This window comes from Coffea arabica, chromosome 2c, assembly GCF_036785885.1.
Source record: "Coffea arabica cultivar ET-39 chromosome 2c, Coffea Arabica ET-39 HiFi, whole genome shotgun sequence".
NCBI lineage: Eukaryota > Viridiplantae > Streptophyta > Magnoliopsida > Gentianales > Rubiaceae > Coffea > Coffea arabica.
Window position 1 is genome coordinate 52,321,599 of NC_092312.1, and position 17,876 is coordinate 52,339,474.

Consider the following 17,876-nt stretch of genomic DNA (forward strand, 5'->3'; position numbering starts at 1 on the left):
TGATGATTGATGGTGATTATATTGTTGGTTTAGTGATTATTATGATGCATTAGTGGTGGGTAATTAGTAGAAACTTCATTGGGTGTAAGAAGCAAAAACTTCCGATTTTACCCCTGCCATGTTCGGCCATTTCCAGGCCAATTTTTAATGGTTTAATGGCTTGAATTAGATGTTTATAGGATGTATTAGATGAGTGAAAAATTTCATTGGAAAATATTGAGGTTTGATTGAGCAAATGAATTTTTCTTGAGAAACTAGCAATCTGGAAAACTGTTCGCGTATGATTCTGACCAGTGGTAGTATTTTGGCTATAACTCTGTCCTCGGATGTCGAAATCATGTGTCGTTGGTGGCGTTGGAAACTAGACATTCCTGGCTTTAATTTGGTATATAATGCACGTTCTGATTCTTTGTGAGCAAGCCGAACCAAATGTTTTAAGTTCGCTGTCCTGTTGCTCTGTTCATCTGGAATGAAGTGTACAGGCAGCAACTTGATGCCCGATTTTGAACCAGATTGATACCGAATTTGGGAACGATTTCTTCTGTGATATTTTACCCCTATGGACGTATTTTCCAACAGCGTAATCCATGCTCGATTTCGAGTTAAATTGACTGAGTTGTGACTGAAACAAGCGGACTGCTCTGTTTTGGAAAAACCCTAATGTTGGACTGGTTTGGAACAAGATCTTGGAGTGAACTTGTTAATTGATGTTCTTGATACTAAACACTTACCAAAGGCATTATGGATGTTTCTTAGGCCTTTATTTCACAAATTAACCATGATTGGATAGTTTGCTTGATTAAACGTTTTGAAATGGGTAATGAAAGTTTGAAGGCAGATTGCCTTATAATTTTTCTGAACTTTAGTTGACTAATTAACTATCTTACCGAAAGTATTTTTCCCTGAAATTTGATAGAGTGGTACCTTTCATATGGGAGTAAAATACTGCCAATTTTGGTACCAATCCAAGTTCGTTTCGATACCCAATTAAATTCCTCATGTTGGAGGTTCAAATCTGGAAATTCTTCTCCAGTCTTGAATTTCCCAAAACTTCGGGCTACCGTATCTCGGTACTCGAAACTCCGATTCTTGATCCGCTTGTTTTGTTATAAACCACACTTGTAACACTAATTGAGCTGCAAATTTCAGAGGCCGGTTTGCAACGTGTGAATCGTGCCGAATTTCCAAAGTTGGCCGAAATCCAACTTAATTCTGCCATAAAAACCAACTCTGCATCTTCAAGCTCATTTTTGACCACTTTTCACTTCGATTCCTGGAAAAGTGTCTTCTAGGAACTTATAGTACTTTCTAAGAGGTTTCCAACGGTATAAAGTTTTCCAATTCTCGACTTATACCGAGCGAGTTATGATTTTTCAAAGATTCATCATAAAACTGAAAATTTGCCAATCTCAAAGAAATAGAGCTTTCTCAAGAACTCTTTATTCTTTTAATATTTTTAAACGTTTTGCTCACGATTTTCATGATAAAAAACTCAAACAATGTTGTGCATAATAATAGGGCAAGTTGAACCTCGATTTACGTGTAATTGAGGTTCCTTTTTGCAAAATAATCCATAGATTGTACTAGTGTACAATCTTCTTGATAAGTGGATTAATTGTGTGATTATCCACTGTTAAATTGCCAGGCGCACAAGGAGACCTTCAAGAGGATCTCACCGTGGACACTTGAACTCCCAGAAAATAATTCTTATTGAATTGCTCGGTGAGTGTCAAGTGTGTGAATTTTGATACTTGTTTATTTGTGGTATTTGTTGAAAGTTTTAAAAATAAGGGCGGGTGCGTACTTTATCGCACTCGTTCTAATTTCAAATGAATGAATGAAATGTATTGAATGAATGAATGAAATGCAATGTTATGTCATGAATGCTTATGTCGTTGGAGTGAACCTCCTCGACTTTCAAATGAATGGGGGACGCCCAAACTCATAGGCCGTCCTTAGACTCGAGCCAGCAATGGGCTTGGTCGGGGATTTGGGCGAGCCATGAGATACATATAAGCTTGACCTAATAAGAGGTCTTGCTTGGCATACTCATTGAGTATCGCCCAATAATGGACATTGTGGGCCCTTGGGGTGTACGGTGGACGGAGGGAAGTAAGTGGTGATCTACGGAAATGGAAATACCGACCCGGTTGACAGGAGGGTCAATGCGGGAAGGTATACGAATGACATCGGCAGATCGAGTGGAACTTAGCTCCTGAGAGCTACTATATCCTTGAATTGTTTCTGATTACTTTTCCTGTTTGAACGATTGATTATTGAAAAGACATGGCTTTATTTATTAAATTTGGGTTTGTTATTTGACTAAGTGCTTGCTTGTGTGTTCTTGGCCTCACGAGCGTTAGCTCACCCTATAGTTTTGTTTTCCTTAACAGGACCGAATCTTGGAGATATATGAAGGAACTATCCGTTGTACTTTTGTTAAGACTCCTGTTATACATTTTGACTAGGCCCTAGTTTGGGTTGTACTTTTGGAAATTGTAAACTTGAAACGTTTGGGGCCCTGATGTGTACTTTGAATTTAAGTCGTTTCATGATTACCCGATGTACTGGTGATACATTAAGTGACTTGTTAAGCTTGAACGCTTCCGCATTATTGTATTTATATTGCTCTCTTCGAAGTGTTTAGTTCGGTTTGAAATTGAATGGAATTGCTTGAGTCCTGGCGAGAGCTGGGCAGGCGTCCGCGGATACCCTTTGGTCCACCTTAGGGAGATGTGGGGCGTCACAGTTGGTATCAGAGCGCTAGGTTAGAGGTCTATATGGGAGACATATTAGATACTCTACCTTTAAGACTCGATATGGGATGACTTAATCCTACCCTAAGTGATACTTGAGGCGAGCTAGCAACTAAGTTAGTCCTACCTCAGGTGACGAATGGGATGAACCAACGATTAAGATGGGCATGCATTGCAGGATATTGGAACTGAGTAGTGATTTAAGTTTCTAACTTGAAAAATATTATTATTGTTATTATTTTGCAGGGATGGCTGATGGAAACGGAGCCCCGGCAGCTAACGGGAATGGCCATGCGAATGGTCATTACGAGCCTCTTAGGACTATCTTCTATCGAGCTCTAGCGGGAGGAGATCGAGTTCGCTACTCACCTTACGATAGATACGCTCGATGTTCGTGTAGGTTGACTTTCGCGTACCCAAACCACTTGGTGCTTGCTTTGGACGACGAGCGTCGTCAGTTGGTGGATGCCAACCGCAATCTACAGGCTGAGGTAGACGCGCTTAGGCAGATGGTTAGCGCTCAGGGTGAGCGGATTGCCGAGCTTGAGGAGGTGCTAGAGGGTGAGGTAGCCACATCTGCAGTGGTTAATGAGGAGTTTCGGGATACTAGGGCTCGACTCATTAGGTTAGGACGGGATGTCCGTACTCGGGCTTCCGAGATCCTGGTTGATGCTACTAGTTTGGTTGAGGACGCTACTGCGGTGATTCCTGATGATGAGGAGGAGGATCCCGAGGAGGAGGTTCCTCCTGATAGCCCTGCTATGGACTAGGATCTTGGTCGTTGACCTCTTTTGACTTTTGACTGGTACAGTTAGGACTAGTTAGGGTGACGCGAGTGCTGAGGCCATTGTATTTTGCATGCTTGTGTGGCCTACTTTTGGGCACTTGTTCTTACTTTAGTCTTCTGTGACTAAAAGTATACTTTTGAGCACCTGTGTGCCATATTTTGTGAATAGTCCCTAACTTGCTAATTGTACGAACTTGACATGCTTATGAATGTAAATTATTGTTAATTTCAATGCTTTCTTGGTTAGTTCTAAATTCGATATATTTCTTGTTTTCTGCTTAAATTAATTTATTTCTTGCACTAGGCACATTTAGACTAATGGAAGGATTAAGGAGTGGTCGAGGCCGTGGGCGAGCGTTTAGACAGGCCCAACCTCAGGGGGATGACCAGGGATCGGCAACTGGACCGACCCAGGGACAGGAAAACGCTGAGGGTAACCAAGTGGCTACTGCCATCAATAGGATGACTGATATCCTAGAACGTCTAGCTGAGAGACAGGGTCCTGGACCATTTAACCAACCTGGGGGCCAAGATAGAGGAGAGGATAGAGCCTTGGAAAGATTCCTAAAGTTTAACCCACCTAAGTTTATGGGTGAACCTGACCCCGAAGTAGCGGAGAATTGGTTAGAAAGGATGACCAATATATTCGCCGCTCTAGACTACACTGAGGATAGGCGAGTGAACTTTGCTGCTTTTCAATTTGAGGGAATGGCCCGTGCTTGGTGGGATTTAATAAAAGGAAAATGGGAAAGGGCTCGAACCCCTTGGACTTGGGAGAATTTCACAAGGGAGTTTAACGAAAAGTTTCTTCCGCCCTTGATCCAAGAGAAAAGGGAGGACGAATTTATTAAGTTGAAACAAGGAACCCTTACTGTAGCAGAGTATGAAGGGAAGTTCACTAAACTTTCCAAGTACGCTCCTGAGTTAGTAGCCGATGAACGGAGGAGGATTAGAAGGTTCATACAGGGACTTAATGTGGAACTTCAGGAGGGCCTGGCTGCAGCCCAAATCTTTACTTTTACTGAGGCTTTAGAGAAAGCGCAAAGGGTTGAGAATGCAAGATCGCAAGTGAGGGATTTTCACAACAGAAAAAGGAATTTTCCTAGTCGCACTACTGGGCAGACCAGTAAGTTTGTACACCCTTCTAAAAAGGGAAGAGGGGAAGGAGGAATGAGAACTGCTGGAGTTTCTAGGGGAGCTCTATCGATGGGAGGTCGTAGCGGGACGACTCTAGTTAGGGGGGCACCATCTGTTGGATCGACTGTGACCCCTCAAGTTACTTGTGGGTATTGTGGTAAATCCAACCACTCTGAGGATGACTGCTGGAGAAAGCTGGGAAAATGCTTGCTGTGTGGGAGCACTGAGCATCAAATTGCAAATTGTCCGAAATCGTCGAAGTCAGGGGGAAGCCTGCAGAGGCCTGAAAAATCGACGTCTAAGCAGACCAGTGCCGGAGGGAGTCGACCGAAAGTACCGGCTAGGGTCTACGCATTGGGCTATCCACAAGTTCCAGAGGCGACCGAAGTGGTCGAAGGTACAATTCCAATCTTTCACCGCCTAACTAGGGTTTTAATTGATCCGGGTGCAACGCACTCTTTTGTAAACCCTGATTTCATGAGTGGAATAGACTTGAAGCCAATTAAGTTACCATATGACTTCGAGGTTAAAACACCCACTGGGGACAAAAGTCTAATTGCTAATCTGGTGTATAAGAATAGTGAAATTTGCGTGAAGGAAAGAAAATTGTTGGCCGATTTGATAGGCCTGGCGATTAAAGGATATGATGTGATCCTAGGGATGGATTGGTTAGCCCGATATAATGCTCAGTTAAATTGTAGGACGAAAATTGTAGAATTGTGTATTCCAGGGGAAGCAACCTTGGAGTTGGATGTGAGGGGTAAGTTAGCCTCGTCTGCACTTATTTCGGGAATTCGGGCTAGAAAATTGTTAAGTAAAGGAGCTCAAGGGTATTTGGCTTTTCTTATTAATACCCCTTGCGATAAGGTGAATCTGGAGGACACACCGGTAGTGAAAGAATTTTCTGATGTTTTTCAAACAATGTTGTGCATAATAATAGGGCAAGTTGAACCTCGATTTACGTGTAATTGAGGTTCCTTTTTGCAAAATAATCCATAGATTGTACTAGTGTACAATCTTTAAAACCGTGGACACTTGAACTCCCAGAAAATAATTCTTATTGAATTGCTCGGTGAGTGTCAAGTGTGTGAATTTTGATACTTGTTTATTTGTGGTATTTGTTGAAAGTTTCAAAAATAAGGGCGGGTGCGTACTTTATCGCACTCGTTCTAATTTCAAATGAATGAATGAAATGTATTGAATGAATGAATGAAATGCAATGTTTTGTCATGAATGCTTATGTCGTTGGAGTGAACCTCCTCGACTTTAGACTCGAGCCAGCAATAGGCTTGGTCGGGGATTTGGGCGAGCTATGAGATACATATAAGCTTGACCTAATAAGAGGTCTTGCTTGGCATACTCGTTGAGTATCGCCCAATAATGGACATTGTGGGCCCTTGGGGTGTACGGTGGACGGAGGGAAGTAAGTGGTGATCTACGGAAATGGAAATACCGACCCGGTTGACAGGAGGGTCAATGCGGGAAGGTATACGAATGACATCGGCAGATCGAGTGGAACTTAGCTCCTGAGAGCTACTATATCCTTGAATTGTTTCTGATTACTTTTCCTGTTTGAACGATTGATTATTGAAAAGACATGGCTTTATTTATTAAATTTGGGTTTGTTATTTGACTAAGTGCTTGCTTGTGTATTCTTGGCCTCACGAGCGTTAGCTCACCCTATAGTTTTGTTTTCCTTAACAGGACCGAATCTTGGAGATATATGAAGGAACTATCCATTGTACTTTTGTTAAGACTCCTGTTATACATTTTGACTAGGCCCTGGTTTGGGTTGTACTTTTGGAAATTGTAAACTTGAAACGTTTGGGGCCCTGATGTGTACTTTGAATTTAAGTCGTTTCATGATTACCCGATGTACTGGTGATACATTAAGTGACTTGTTAAGCTTGAACGCTTCCGCATTATTGTATTTATATTGCTCTCTTCGAAGTGTTTAGTTCGGTTTGAAATTGAATGGAATTGCTTGAGTCCTGGCGAGAGCTGGGCAGGCGTCCGCGGATACCCTTTGGTCCGCCTTAGGGAGATGTGGGGCGTCACAGGTTCCACCAGGAGCGGGCAGCTCCCTCAAACTGGAAGGTAGCAAAGGTCACTTTTCGCTCCTCTGTATAGTTCAAGGCGGCGAAAATCTCAGTGATTCTCTCCCACCAGCCTTCGGCCACTTCCGGCTCGGGTCCTCCATAAAATTTGGGAGGTCCAAATTTCAGAAACCTTTCCAGTGCCCGATCATCGGAGTCAGCTGGGCCTCCTGGTTGATGCACTGGTCTAGCGGTTTGGCATTCAGTCAAGCGCTCGAGGACTTCAGTGATACGGTCAATTGCGGTGGCCACCCGATCTCCGGCCACACCTTCTTGCCCTTGGTCTTGATTGACCTCGGGTTCCCTAACACCACCCGCTTCCGGGTGTTGTCTAGTGGGTCTCCCCCGACTCCTTCCTATCACTTGACGATCCATATTCTAAATATGCCTATTACGGAAGGATAGGTCAATTAGGCAAAAGTATTATTTATTTATGATTATTACCATTCTTTTTGGTAAATAAAATCAATATGGAAATAGAGAAAAGATAAATAAAACACTTAACATATAATTCCACATAAAAGTCATACAAATAACAAGTTGGGACATTTCCAGAAGTAAGGCACCTAGGCTAACATCAATATATATAGCTAATCCCTTATACAAAAATTAGGGATATAGTGCCTCGGAGGTAAGTCATCCACCTAAACAAAACTTGATGACTTAACTAATGTCTCTTGCCTAGCCTTCTATGTCTAGTGTAACCAGGTTAATCCTAACCTAACCCTGAGCAGGGCTATCCGGAGCAACGTCCTCCTCCGGATCCTCCTCCGGGTCCTCCTCTGGATCCTCCTCCGGATCCTCCTCTACCCCTGCCTGCTCATCAGCCTGAATAAAACTGGTGACCTGGCAGCATCAGCCCTGATGCCTGCGCTCCTATCACGCATCCTCTCTGCTAATCGAGTCGCCCTAGACTTTTGCCACTCTATCTCCAAGCGAGCAGCCTCCAGTAGATGATGCTCAGCAGTGAGCCTAACCTCCAGATCAGCTATGCGATTAAACTGAGTATCCACCATTATACTCAGCTCCTCTACGTCCTAGGTCAGGGTGAAGTTAGCGTCCCTCAACTGGCGGCACTCGTTGTCTAAGGATAACACTAGCTCATTGGGATACGCGTACATGGCTCGGCAATGGCACCTAGGGTGCCTGTCAGCAAGTGAGTAACGTATATGAGCTCCTCCGCCTCGTGGCCTATAGGAGATGGATCTAAGCGGCTCCGCATGTCCATTAGCCGCACTACCCCCGTTAGCATGTCCGTTCCCATTTTCCATACCTGTAAAATGATCAAAACTTAAAGATTAAAACTTAAATAGCTAATTGGATCGGATATCACTTAATGTATGACTAAGGTCTCCATTCTTATTTCTAGAGAGGATTAGGGTTTCTAACACATCTATTAAGTCTCTTGAATAACTTTTCTAACCTAAGCTCTGATACCACCTGTGGCGACCCCACTTCCCCCTAAGGCGAACCAAAGGGTTGGCGGGCCGTCTGCCCAGCTCTCGCCAGGACTCACGCAAGCATTTTAACCCAAATCCATTCGAAAGATAACTTAATCTATGATAAAACAATTTTTTTCACAACTAGGGTCATCCTTAAAACCACATTAACTTCAGAGATAGCAAAGATAAATTTGCCAGTCATGGCTCTTAAACTTCCCACGTACTACGTACTAAAGTATAAAGTCGTACCAATCCGGATAGATAACTACATAAATCTCTATTACAAACATACAAGCCAAGTAACCGAATTAGGGTTTACACATTTTCCAGCTTCAAGTGGCAATCCAAAGAAAAGGAAATACATTTTTCCAAAACACATTACAGGCATAGAATAGGTTATAGTATTCAAATACAATCCAAAAAGGGAAACATAAGTAAGCATCCAGCTTTCAGTTTTCAGAACCTGTTAAGGAAAACAATAAACGTGGGGTGAGCTAAAGCTCAGTGGTGCCCCAAAACATGCAATCACATAAATCAAACAACGGATAACAATTTAAACAAATTTAATCAATTAAGAAAGCGTATAACAGCACAAGGTAGGATACAAGGGCTCTCAGGAGCCATTCTCCTCGCTTGATCAGATACCCTCGTAGTTGACCCTCCGTCAACTTTCACTACTTATAGTCCATGTCGATCCACTCATTTTAATCCTAACCCGTCACCGTTCATACCTCTGCTTCGGGCCCGAACTTCGTCTACCGACGCAGTATACTCGAGATATACCCGTAATTGATTGGTCGAGGGATTCACCCAACGACGTTTTGGTAGTTGGATTCAGAAGTCGAGAGATTCACCTAGCGATGCAACTACATTTAGATTCACGGATTCAGATGTTATGGTAGTTGGATTCACATGTCGAGGGATTCACCCAACGACGCAACTACATTTAGATTCACGGATTCATTAGAAAATGTTTCACACACGTCACCACTCGAACGGCTAGTGCAATAAAGTATACACTGCTCACTTCGATGGATCAGAAACCATTTATTGCATTTTGACAATTATCACATAGCGAGTTAATAAAGCACTTAACCACGTAGGCATAAAACAAGCAGAGACACTCACCAAGAGTGAAGTTCAGATATCGAATGAGGAATCGAATTCCACGTCCTCGTAATATCCTAAAAAAAATCAGGTTTTGAAACTATAAGTTACTATACAGTTTTTGAGCTTGTAAATATCGAGGTATACCTAATATATTACTAGTTTACTTTCCTTTAGAAACTTTGACAAAAATAGAAGGAATGTTTATCATAGTTTCCCTTAAGATACTTTTCCTGAGGAAAATAACTGGTATTACTTTCTTGAAATAAGTCGATAAGTCTCTTAATATTAATGTTAGGAAGTTACTTTGAACATTTCTTTTAAAGCTATGGCTCTTGCAAAAATTATTATTAAAACTATTTTACTAAAATAGGATTTCTTGCCGCGCAAGTTTCCCAAGCTTTTCACTAAATTTAGTAAAACTCGTATTTTGGAACTTTTCCTATAGTTAACTATCCAGAAGCAATACTTAAGGAAAGAAAAGGATTTAATATAAAGCTTAGGTTTTCAAAAGCTATAGAGTTTATTTACTATAGTTATCGAGGCTAGTTTGAACTAAAGGAAATTATCAAGTTGGAAAGTTTTAGGCCAAAACACTAGATTTTGAGTTTTATAATTTAATACTAGCTGGGAAATATTTTTGATTGCTTTGATCACAGCTACTCGAGTTCACAAGGTCGATACAATTTCCGTAGCTCCGATTCCGTTTCGAAATCGTATTATGGAGGGCAAAAATCACGTAGCCAATTACTAAGGCTTCGTCCATCCTTAGCCCTAGATATCAACAAATGCAATTTTTTTTTTATACAAATAAAATGAACGACCAAGGCTTCATCAATCATTAGCACTTGGTTTCAGCAAACCCAGCATAGGCAAATAAAAGTAAAAGTAAGGCTTCCAAGACATTCCAACAATCAATGCTCGTCATCGAGTAATAATTATAAAGTCATTCAAATGGCCAAGGGCTTCATCAATCATTAGCCCTTGACATCATCAATTACTTCCAACCATAATTCAGTCAAGAATTTGAACCACTAGTAAAGATAAAAGCTCAATCCGAATTCAAGTTTAGTTTCACAATGAAACAAGTCATTCATGCAAAACAGTCCACTTCAAAACTAGATTCATTCGGCAACTAAAATCATCCAGAAAAGTCCAGAAATTTTGTCCATTAGCCACGGATGAACATGCATGGAGGAATGTTCTGTAATCATTTTATTTTTCTGGGCTAAAACATGCTTTAAAACTCTCAACTTCCTCATGCAATCTATTAGCAAAACAATGCACATCTCCAGATCAGGAGTTGAAATTAAACCATGATTACAAAACTCCAAAATTTCCAGGTTTAAATCTCACGGCTCTTTCTCAAAATTTCTAGCAATAACAATGGTTCTAAAACCGGATTTTCTTTGGTTAAAACAGGAAATTTTTTTTTTTTGGTACTCTATTAGGACATGTAAACACGTAGCTAGCTAGTAAAGGTTTTCAAATCAAATCCAGGTTCAAGCTACAATTATACTCCTCTAACACAAATCCAGAAATTTTACCAACTATTCTCGAATGATCATTCATGAACCAATTTTTCGGCTTTCATTTTATTTTCCAAGTTCCTAGTTTCATTGTCCAATCGTGTAACTCAACATGCAGGCCCTTAAGTATTTTGTCTTCACTTGGATAGTTAGGATTGTAACCACAGCTTGTCATAATTAAGCAAATTAAGCAAATCATTTCTTAACTAGTCTCGGCAGAAGGTTTTCATCAAACCAGAATTTCTTAGGTTCCTTAATTCATCAATCAACTTCATCGAATTAACATGCAGGGTCCTAGACATCATAAACATTAAGTTCTACTCGGCTAATTACACTTGAGTGCTCAGGTTATCACAAGAAAACAGAATTTCAGTTGCATTTCCAAACCATTCTCTCGGCAGAATCATTCTCAACAAAACAGAATTTTCTAAGCTCCTTAGTTCATCATCCGATATTTTCTTCAGTTAAAGCCTTTTATTTTGCCCTTAATTCTCACATGCACAATTGCTGAGTTAATTAGCTAACATCCAGACCAGAAAATCAGCTCGGCAGCAGCAAAACACATTCATAATTCCAGAACTTGGTGAGACTACACTCGGATGAGTTTGCATGTGAAAAGTTCTATTTCATTTTTTTATTTCCAAAGTAATCCAGGCTAATTAAATTCATGCATGACCCTAATCATAATAATCATCTGAGATTCGATTAGTTAATCACCAATGCATGCTCAAATCATTTCCGGAAAACACATTAGAGCTGAAATTCCAACTCAGCTACTCGGCAGGGACATTTAACCAAAACAGAAATTTTCTAATAACTTGAATTCATCATCCGATTGTACCACAATACATGCATGACTTTATCATTTTGTTTTCAGGTGATTAAACACAAATTCAACCTCTGATCATCCCACAATTTACATGCTTAGCACACGGCAGAACCATTTACTCTTCCAAACCAGATTCTGGTAGCTTAATATCAATTCATCATCTAGCTAATTACATCATCCGAACTTAAAGTCCTCTCATGCAAGTCCAGAGCTTGCTTATATTACCACTGGTTATCCATTTTATAGTCCAGAAATTTACCTCACTAGGTGCTCACTCACTCGACAAGACGCTGAAGTCTATCCCTTTCTATCGGCTCTTCTCCTCAAGCACGGGTAAGTTGGTTCTGGTTGAGTTGTAGTGGGTGCAGCTGGTGATGGTGGAAGCTGGATAACTACCGGCTGAGCTTGGGGAATGCAGAGGAAAGTCTGCTCACGGCTCCTCCTCCTCTCCTCCCTCTTCGATGCTTGCGGTCAGAACCAGAAATGGAATCGCAACTCTCAGCTTCCTTCCTCACTCTCGGCTTTATGGAGCAGCTCGACCTCTCCCTCACTCTCGGTCGATGATAACAATGTAATGGTGGAGTGTGGCCTGAGGTGAAAGGTTGCAGAAGCTATAGAGTGGAGGTAGAGTGTTGGTGAGGGTTGAGTGCGCAGATGGTGAAGAAGGGCATTGGCCGGATGAAGAGGTGCATGATCATTGTGTTCCGGGGAAGTGTTTGGCGTTACGGAAAATGGTTATGGCCGTGGGTGATGTTGTGAAATTGTGAGGAGTATTCTAGTCCTTTCACTTCTCCTCCTATTATTCACTTAAGTCCTTAGTTCTAACTTAGCTCCAAAAATTATCCCCAAGTGTGATTTGAACGCCTAATGATTCTCTAATCTTGCAAGGCTTTGGTTATCGAAATTTTATGTCCTAAATATGGTTAGAGTACTTGTATTGTTTTTATCTAGAATTTATCGGTTGCATAAAAATATTGAGATATCTAGCTACACTTAACCTTATTCGAAATTAGAATTAGCTATATAACAAAAATTAAGGAATTATTTTCAAGGAGTAAACTTAATATAAATCAAGAATTATTAACTTAGTGTAGCAAAGCTAAGTGCTTTAATAGTTAGCACCGTTATATTATTTTGCACACGAAAATTATTTTTATTTACTTGTTTAAAACAAATGAAATAGCGTGGTAGATTAGAATAAGAACTACGAATGAAATATGCACTAGTATATAAAAGCGAGTGAAAGTAATACTAGAAAAGATTTAAAGAATACGAATGCTAAATAAAAGTGAAATTGAAGTATGCATTGCTATTTCTGCAAAATTCAAGGTTCTCACATCCTCCCCTCCTTACAATGAATTTTTTCCTCAAAATTCACATATTCTGGATAAATAAATCGGGATACTTTTTCTGCATTTCTTCTTCTAGCTCCCAAGTTGCTTCCTCGAGTCCATGATTTTTCCACAAAATCTTCACCAGAGGAATTTTCTTATTTCTCAGCTCCTTCATTTCCCTTTCCAAAATCCTGACTGGTCCTTCTTCATAGGTTAGTGTCTCATCCACTTCAATTCCTTCCAGTTGTAGCACATGGCTTGGGTCAGGATAATATTTCCTAAGCATAGAGACGTGAAATACATCGCGAACCTTGGCCATGCTCGCGGGCAACCTTAATTGATAAGCTACATTCCCGACTCGCTTTAAAATTTCAAAAGGTCCGATATACCTTGGTTTTAGCTTCTTACCTTTCTTAGATACTACTCCGCTCTTCAAGGGTTTAATTCTTAGGAAAACCTTGTCTCCTACTTCAAACTCCAAATCTTTTCTCCTTGTGTCGGCGTAGCTCTTTTGTCTACTTTGGGCAGCCTGAAGCCTTTCTCTAATCAGTTTCACTTTTTCCAGGGCTTCTTCTATCCAAGGTATGGCTGTAGGATCTAGAATTTTCTTTTCTCCAACTTCATCCCAATGAATCGGAGATCGACACCTTCTCCCGTACAAAGCTTCATAAGGTGCCATTTGAATCGAAGCCTGATAGCTATTATTATTTGCAAATTCTACCATGGTCATATATTTATTCCATTTATTTCCAAAATCCAATATACACGATCTCAGCAGGTCCTCCAAAGTTTGGATTGTCCTTTCCGATTGCCCGTCGGTTTGGGGATGGTACGCAGTACTAAATTTCAACTTGGTCCCCAAAGACTCTTGAAATTTCTGCCAAAAACGCGAGATGAACCTTGGATCTCGGCTGGACACGATACTCACTGGAATACCATGTAGCCTTAGGATCTCTTCTGTGTACAACTTGACCAATTTCTCCAATGAAAAACTCATGCTCACAGGTAGGAAATGTGCAGACTTGGTGAGTCGATCGACTATTACCCAAATTGCATCAAATCCTTTTTGACTTTTAGGCAGTCCCGTTACAAAATCCATGGTGATGTGTTCCCATTTCCATTCAGGGATTTCTAACGGTTGCAACAAACCAGAGGGCTTCTGATGCTCTGCTTTTACTTGTTGGCAAGTTAAACATTTCTGTACATACTCTGCCACATCCTTTTTCAAACCTTCCCACCAATATAAACTCTTCACATCATGATACATCTTGGTCACTCCTGGATGTATGGTATACTTCGATTGATGTGATTCGTCTAAAATCTCCTTCCTTATCTCTTCGTCTGCCGGAATCACGATTCGATTTTGAAATCTTAATACTCCTTCAGGCCCTAACTTGAAATCTGGGGTTTCCCCTTTTTGCACTTTCTCCAAATTCTTTTGAATTGTAGGGTCCGTTTTCTGGGCCTCCTTAATACGCTCTAGCAATGATGACTTCAATGATAAATTCCCAAATAATATCCTCAATTTCTCCAAGCGAGGGTTCCAACTAGTAACTTCTTCCAGCATGTCCCACTCCTTAATCATTAACCTTGCTATTTGGGCCTTTCTACTTAGAGCGTCAGCTACCACGTTGGCTTTTCCTGGGTGGTAGTTGATCGAACAGTCATAATCTTCCAAAAATTCTACCCATCGCCTTTGTCTCAGATTCAGTTCCTTTTGGGAGAACAAATACTTGAGGCTCTTATGATCTGTAAAAACCTCAAAAGTCACGCCATACAAGTAGTGTCTCCATTTCTTTAAGGCGAAAATCACTGCTGCTAACTCTAGGTCATGAGTTGGGTAGTTCTGTTCATGAGGCTTCAATCTCCTGGAAGCATAAGCAATCACTTTACCCTTTTGCATTAAAACACATCCGAGACCTTCTCCAGAGGCATCGGAGTACACGGCGTAGCCTTCGCATCCGTCAGGTAACACCAAAACAGGAGCGGATGTTAAACGCCTCTTTAACTCCTGGAAACTTGACTCGCATTTTGGAGTCCAGATAAACTTATTTCCTTTCTTGGTTAGCTCGGTCATGGGTCCTGCAATCTTCGAAAAATCCTGGATAAATCGCCTATAATAACCTGCTAAACCCAAGAAACTTCTGATTTCAGTTGGAGTTTCTGGCCGCTTCTAATTCATAACGGCTTCAACTTTTGCCGGATCCACGGCAATCCCATCTTTGGAAACCTTGTGCCCTAAAAAGGAAATCTCCCCCAACCAAAACTCACACTTGCTGAATTTTGCTTATAACTTGTGCTCTCTTAATATCTGCAATACTATCTCCAAATGCGTAACGTGTTCCTCCTGAGTCTTGGAGTATATCAAAATATCATCTATAAAAACTACTACAAATTGGTCCAGGTATTTCTTAAAAATTCTCTGCATTAAATCCATAAATGCAGCTGGTGCATTAGTTAAACCAAAAGGCATGACTGCGAACTCAAAATGTTCATATCTTGTACTAAAAGCAGTCTTGGGTATGTCTTCCTTCTTAATCTTCAGCTGGTAATACCCTTGCCTTAAATCCAACTTAGAGAAGACCACTGATCCTTGCAGTTGGTCGAACAAGCTATCAATCAATGGTAGAGGGTATTTATTTTTAATGGTAACCTCATTTAACCCTCGGTAATCGATACATAGCCTCAAACTTCCGTCCTTTTTCTTAACAAATAGAACGGGTGCTCCCCATGGTGAGTCACTCTCCTTCACGAAACCTTTCTCCAAGAGGTCTTGTAATTGAATTTTCAACTCTTTTAACTCGGCAGGAGCCATTCGATACCGAGTCTTAGAAATTGGAGCCGTTCCAGGCACCAAGTCGATTTTGAACTCCACATCTCTTTCTGGTGGTAAAGTCTTTAATTCTTCGGGAAAGACATCCGGAAATTCCCGTACCACTGGTACATCCTCTAACTTTGCTTGATCGCTGGGAGTATTGATCAAGAAGGCTATGAAACCTTGAGCTCCTTTAGATAACATTTTCCTTGCCCGTATTCCCGAGACCATAGCAGAAGATGCTAACCTACTTTTAACATCTAATCTCAGAGTTGCTTCTGCAGGTATACAAAACTCCACCACTTTCGCTCGGCAATCAAGCTTAGCATGATGGTGACCTAGGAAATCCATTCCTATGATAACGTCATAACCTTTTATGTCCAAACTGATCAGATCCACTAACATTTTTCGCTCTCCAACCCAGAATTCGCAATTCCTATAGGTCAAGCTAGTGATTACCTTCTTATTACCCATTGGTGTCCTAATTTCAAGATCATAGGGTAATCTAACGGGTTGCACATCTATTCCAGACATAAAAGATGGATTTACGAATGAATGCGTTGCACCAGGGTCAATTAACACTTTAGCTAATCTATGAAAAATTGGAAGTGTACCTTCCACAACTTCCGAGGAATCAGGTACGGGTTGATCATCTATAGCATACACTCTGGCAGGAACTGTTGGCCGGCTCCCTCCAGAAGTGTTTGGTCTAGCGTTCTGAGGAGTCCCTTCCTGCACCTTTGGACATCCAGAGATTTGGTGCTCACTACTTCCGCATCTCAAGCACCTTCCTTGCTTCTTCCAGCAACTATCCATAGAATGACCAGGTTTCTTGCAATAAGCACATGTCACTTGAGGAACTATTGCTCGACCCCCTTGCGGCCGATTCCTAGGTTGCCCTCTTCCAATTGGTCCCCCTCTAGCTCTATTATTTCGTCCCCCTGCATTCCTGGCCCCGTTTCCTCTTGCTTGGGCGCCTCGTGGTGCTCCAGAACTATTCACTCCACTAGTTCCTCGGCCCACTTTGGCCGGTGGAGCATTTCCAAAAGTCGGCTCCCGACTACTGCTAGGAGCAAATCTTTTCTTGGACTGAAAAGACTTCACTTGAGCTCTGGCTACTTCAACTCGCTGCACTCTTTCAACAGCCTCAGTGAAGGTATCTATCCTTACAGCGGCTAAACTTTCCTGTAGTTCCACATTCAAACCTTGCACAAACCTCCGAACACGCCTTTGCTCGGTGGCTATCAGCTTAGGTGCAAAGCGTGACAGCTTTGTGAACTGGACTTCATATTCGGCGACACTCATCACCCCTTGTTTGCATCTAATGAAATCATCCTCTCTCTTCTCCTGAATGAGAGGTGGAAGGAATTTGGCATTGAACTCCCTTGTGAAGTTCGCCCAAGTCCTTGGCGTATGGTTAATCTCCCACGTAACCCTCACCAGGTTCCACCAGGAGCGGGCAGCTCCCTCAAACTGGAAGGTAGCAAAGGTCACTTTTCGCTCCTCTGTATAGTTCAAGGCGGCGAAAATCTCAGTGATTCTCTCCCACCAGCCTTTGGCCACTTCCGGCTCGGGTCCTCCATAAAATTTGGGAGGTCCAAATTTCAGAAACCTTTCCAGTGCCCGATCATCGGAGTCAGCTGGGCCTCCTGGTTGATGCACTGGTCCAGCGGTTTGGCGTTCAGTCAAGCGCTCGAGGACTTCAGTGATACGATCAATTGCGGTGGCCACCCGGTCTCCGGCCACACCTTCTTGCCCTTGGTCTTGATTGACCTCGGGTTCCCTATCACCACCCGCTTCCGGGTGTTGTCTAGTGGGTCTCCCCCGACTCCTTCCTATCACTTGGCGATCCATATTCTAAACATGCCTATTACGGAAGGATAGGTCAATTAGGCAAAAGTATTATTTATTTATGATTATTACCATTCTTTTTGGTAAATAAAATCAATATGGAAATAGAGAAAAGATAAATAAAACACTTAACATATAATTCCACATAAAAGTCATACAAATAACAAGTTGGGACATTTCCAGAAGTAAGGCA

General features: G+C 41.5%; 1 protein-coding gene across 1 annotated transcript; it reads right to left on the reverse strand.

The window, feature by feature from the left end:
- Positions 1-7,813: 7,813 nt before the first annotated feature.
- On the reverse strand, positions 7,814-17,686 carry LOC140035693 (uncharacterized). Its single transcript, XM_072077022.1, has 5 exons — positions 17,273-17,686; positions 15,481-17,179; positions 14,938-15,141; positions 14,167-14,766; positions 7,814-8,049 (listed from the first exon to the last, which is right to left on the reverse strand). Exons 1-5 carry the CDS (start codon positions 17,684-17,686, stop codon positions 7,814-7,816), a joined length of 3,153 nt encoding a protein of 1,050 aa, XP_071933123.1.
- Positions 17,687-17,876: the final 190 nt, after the last annotated feature.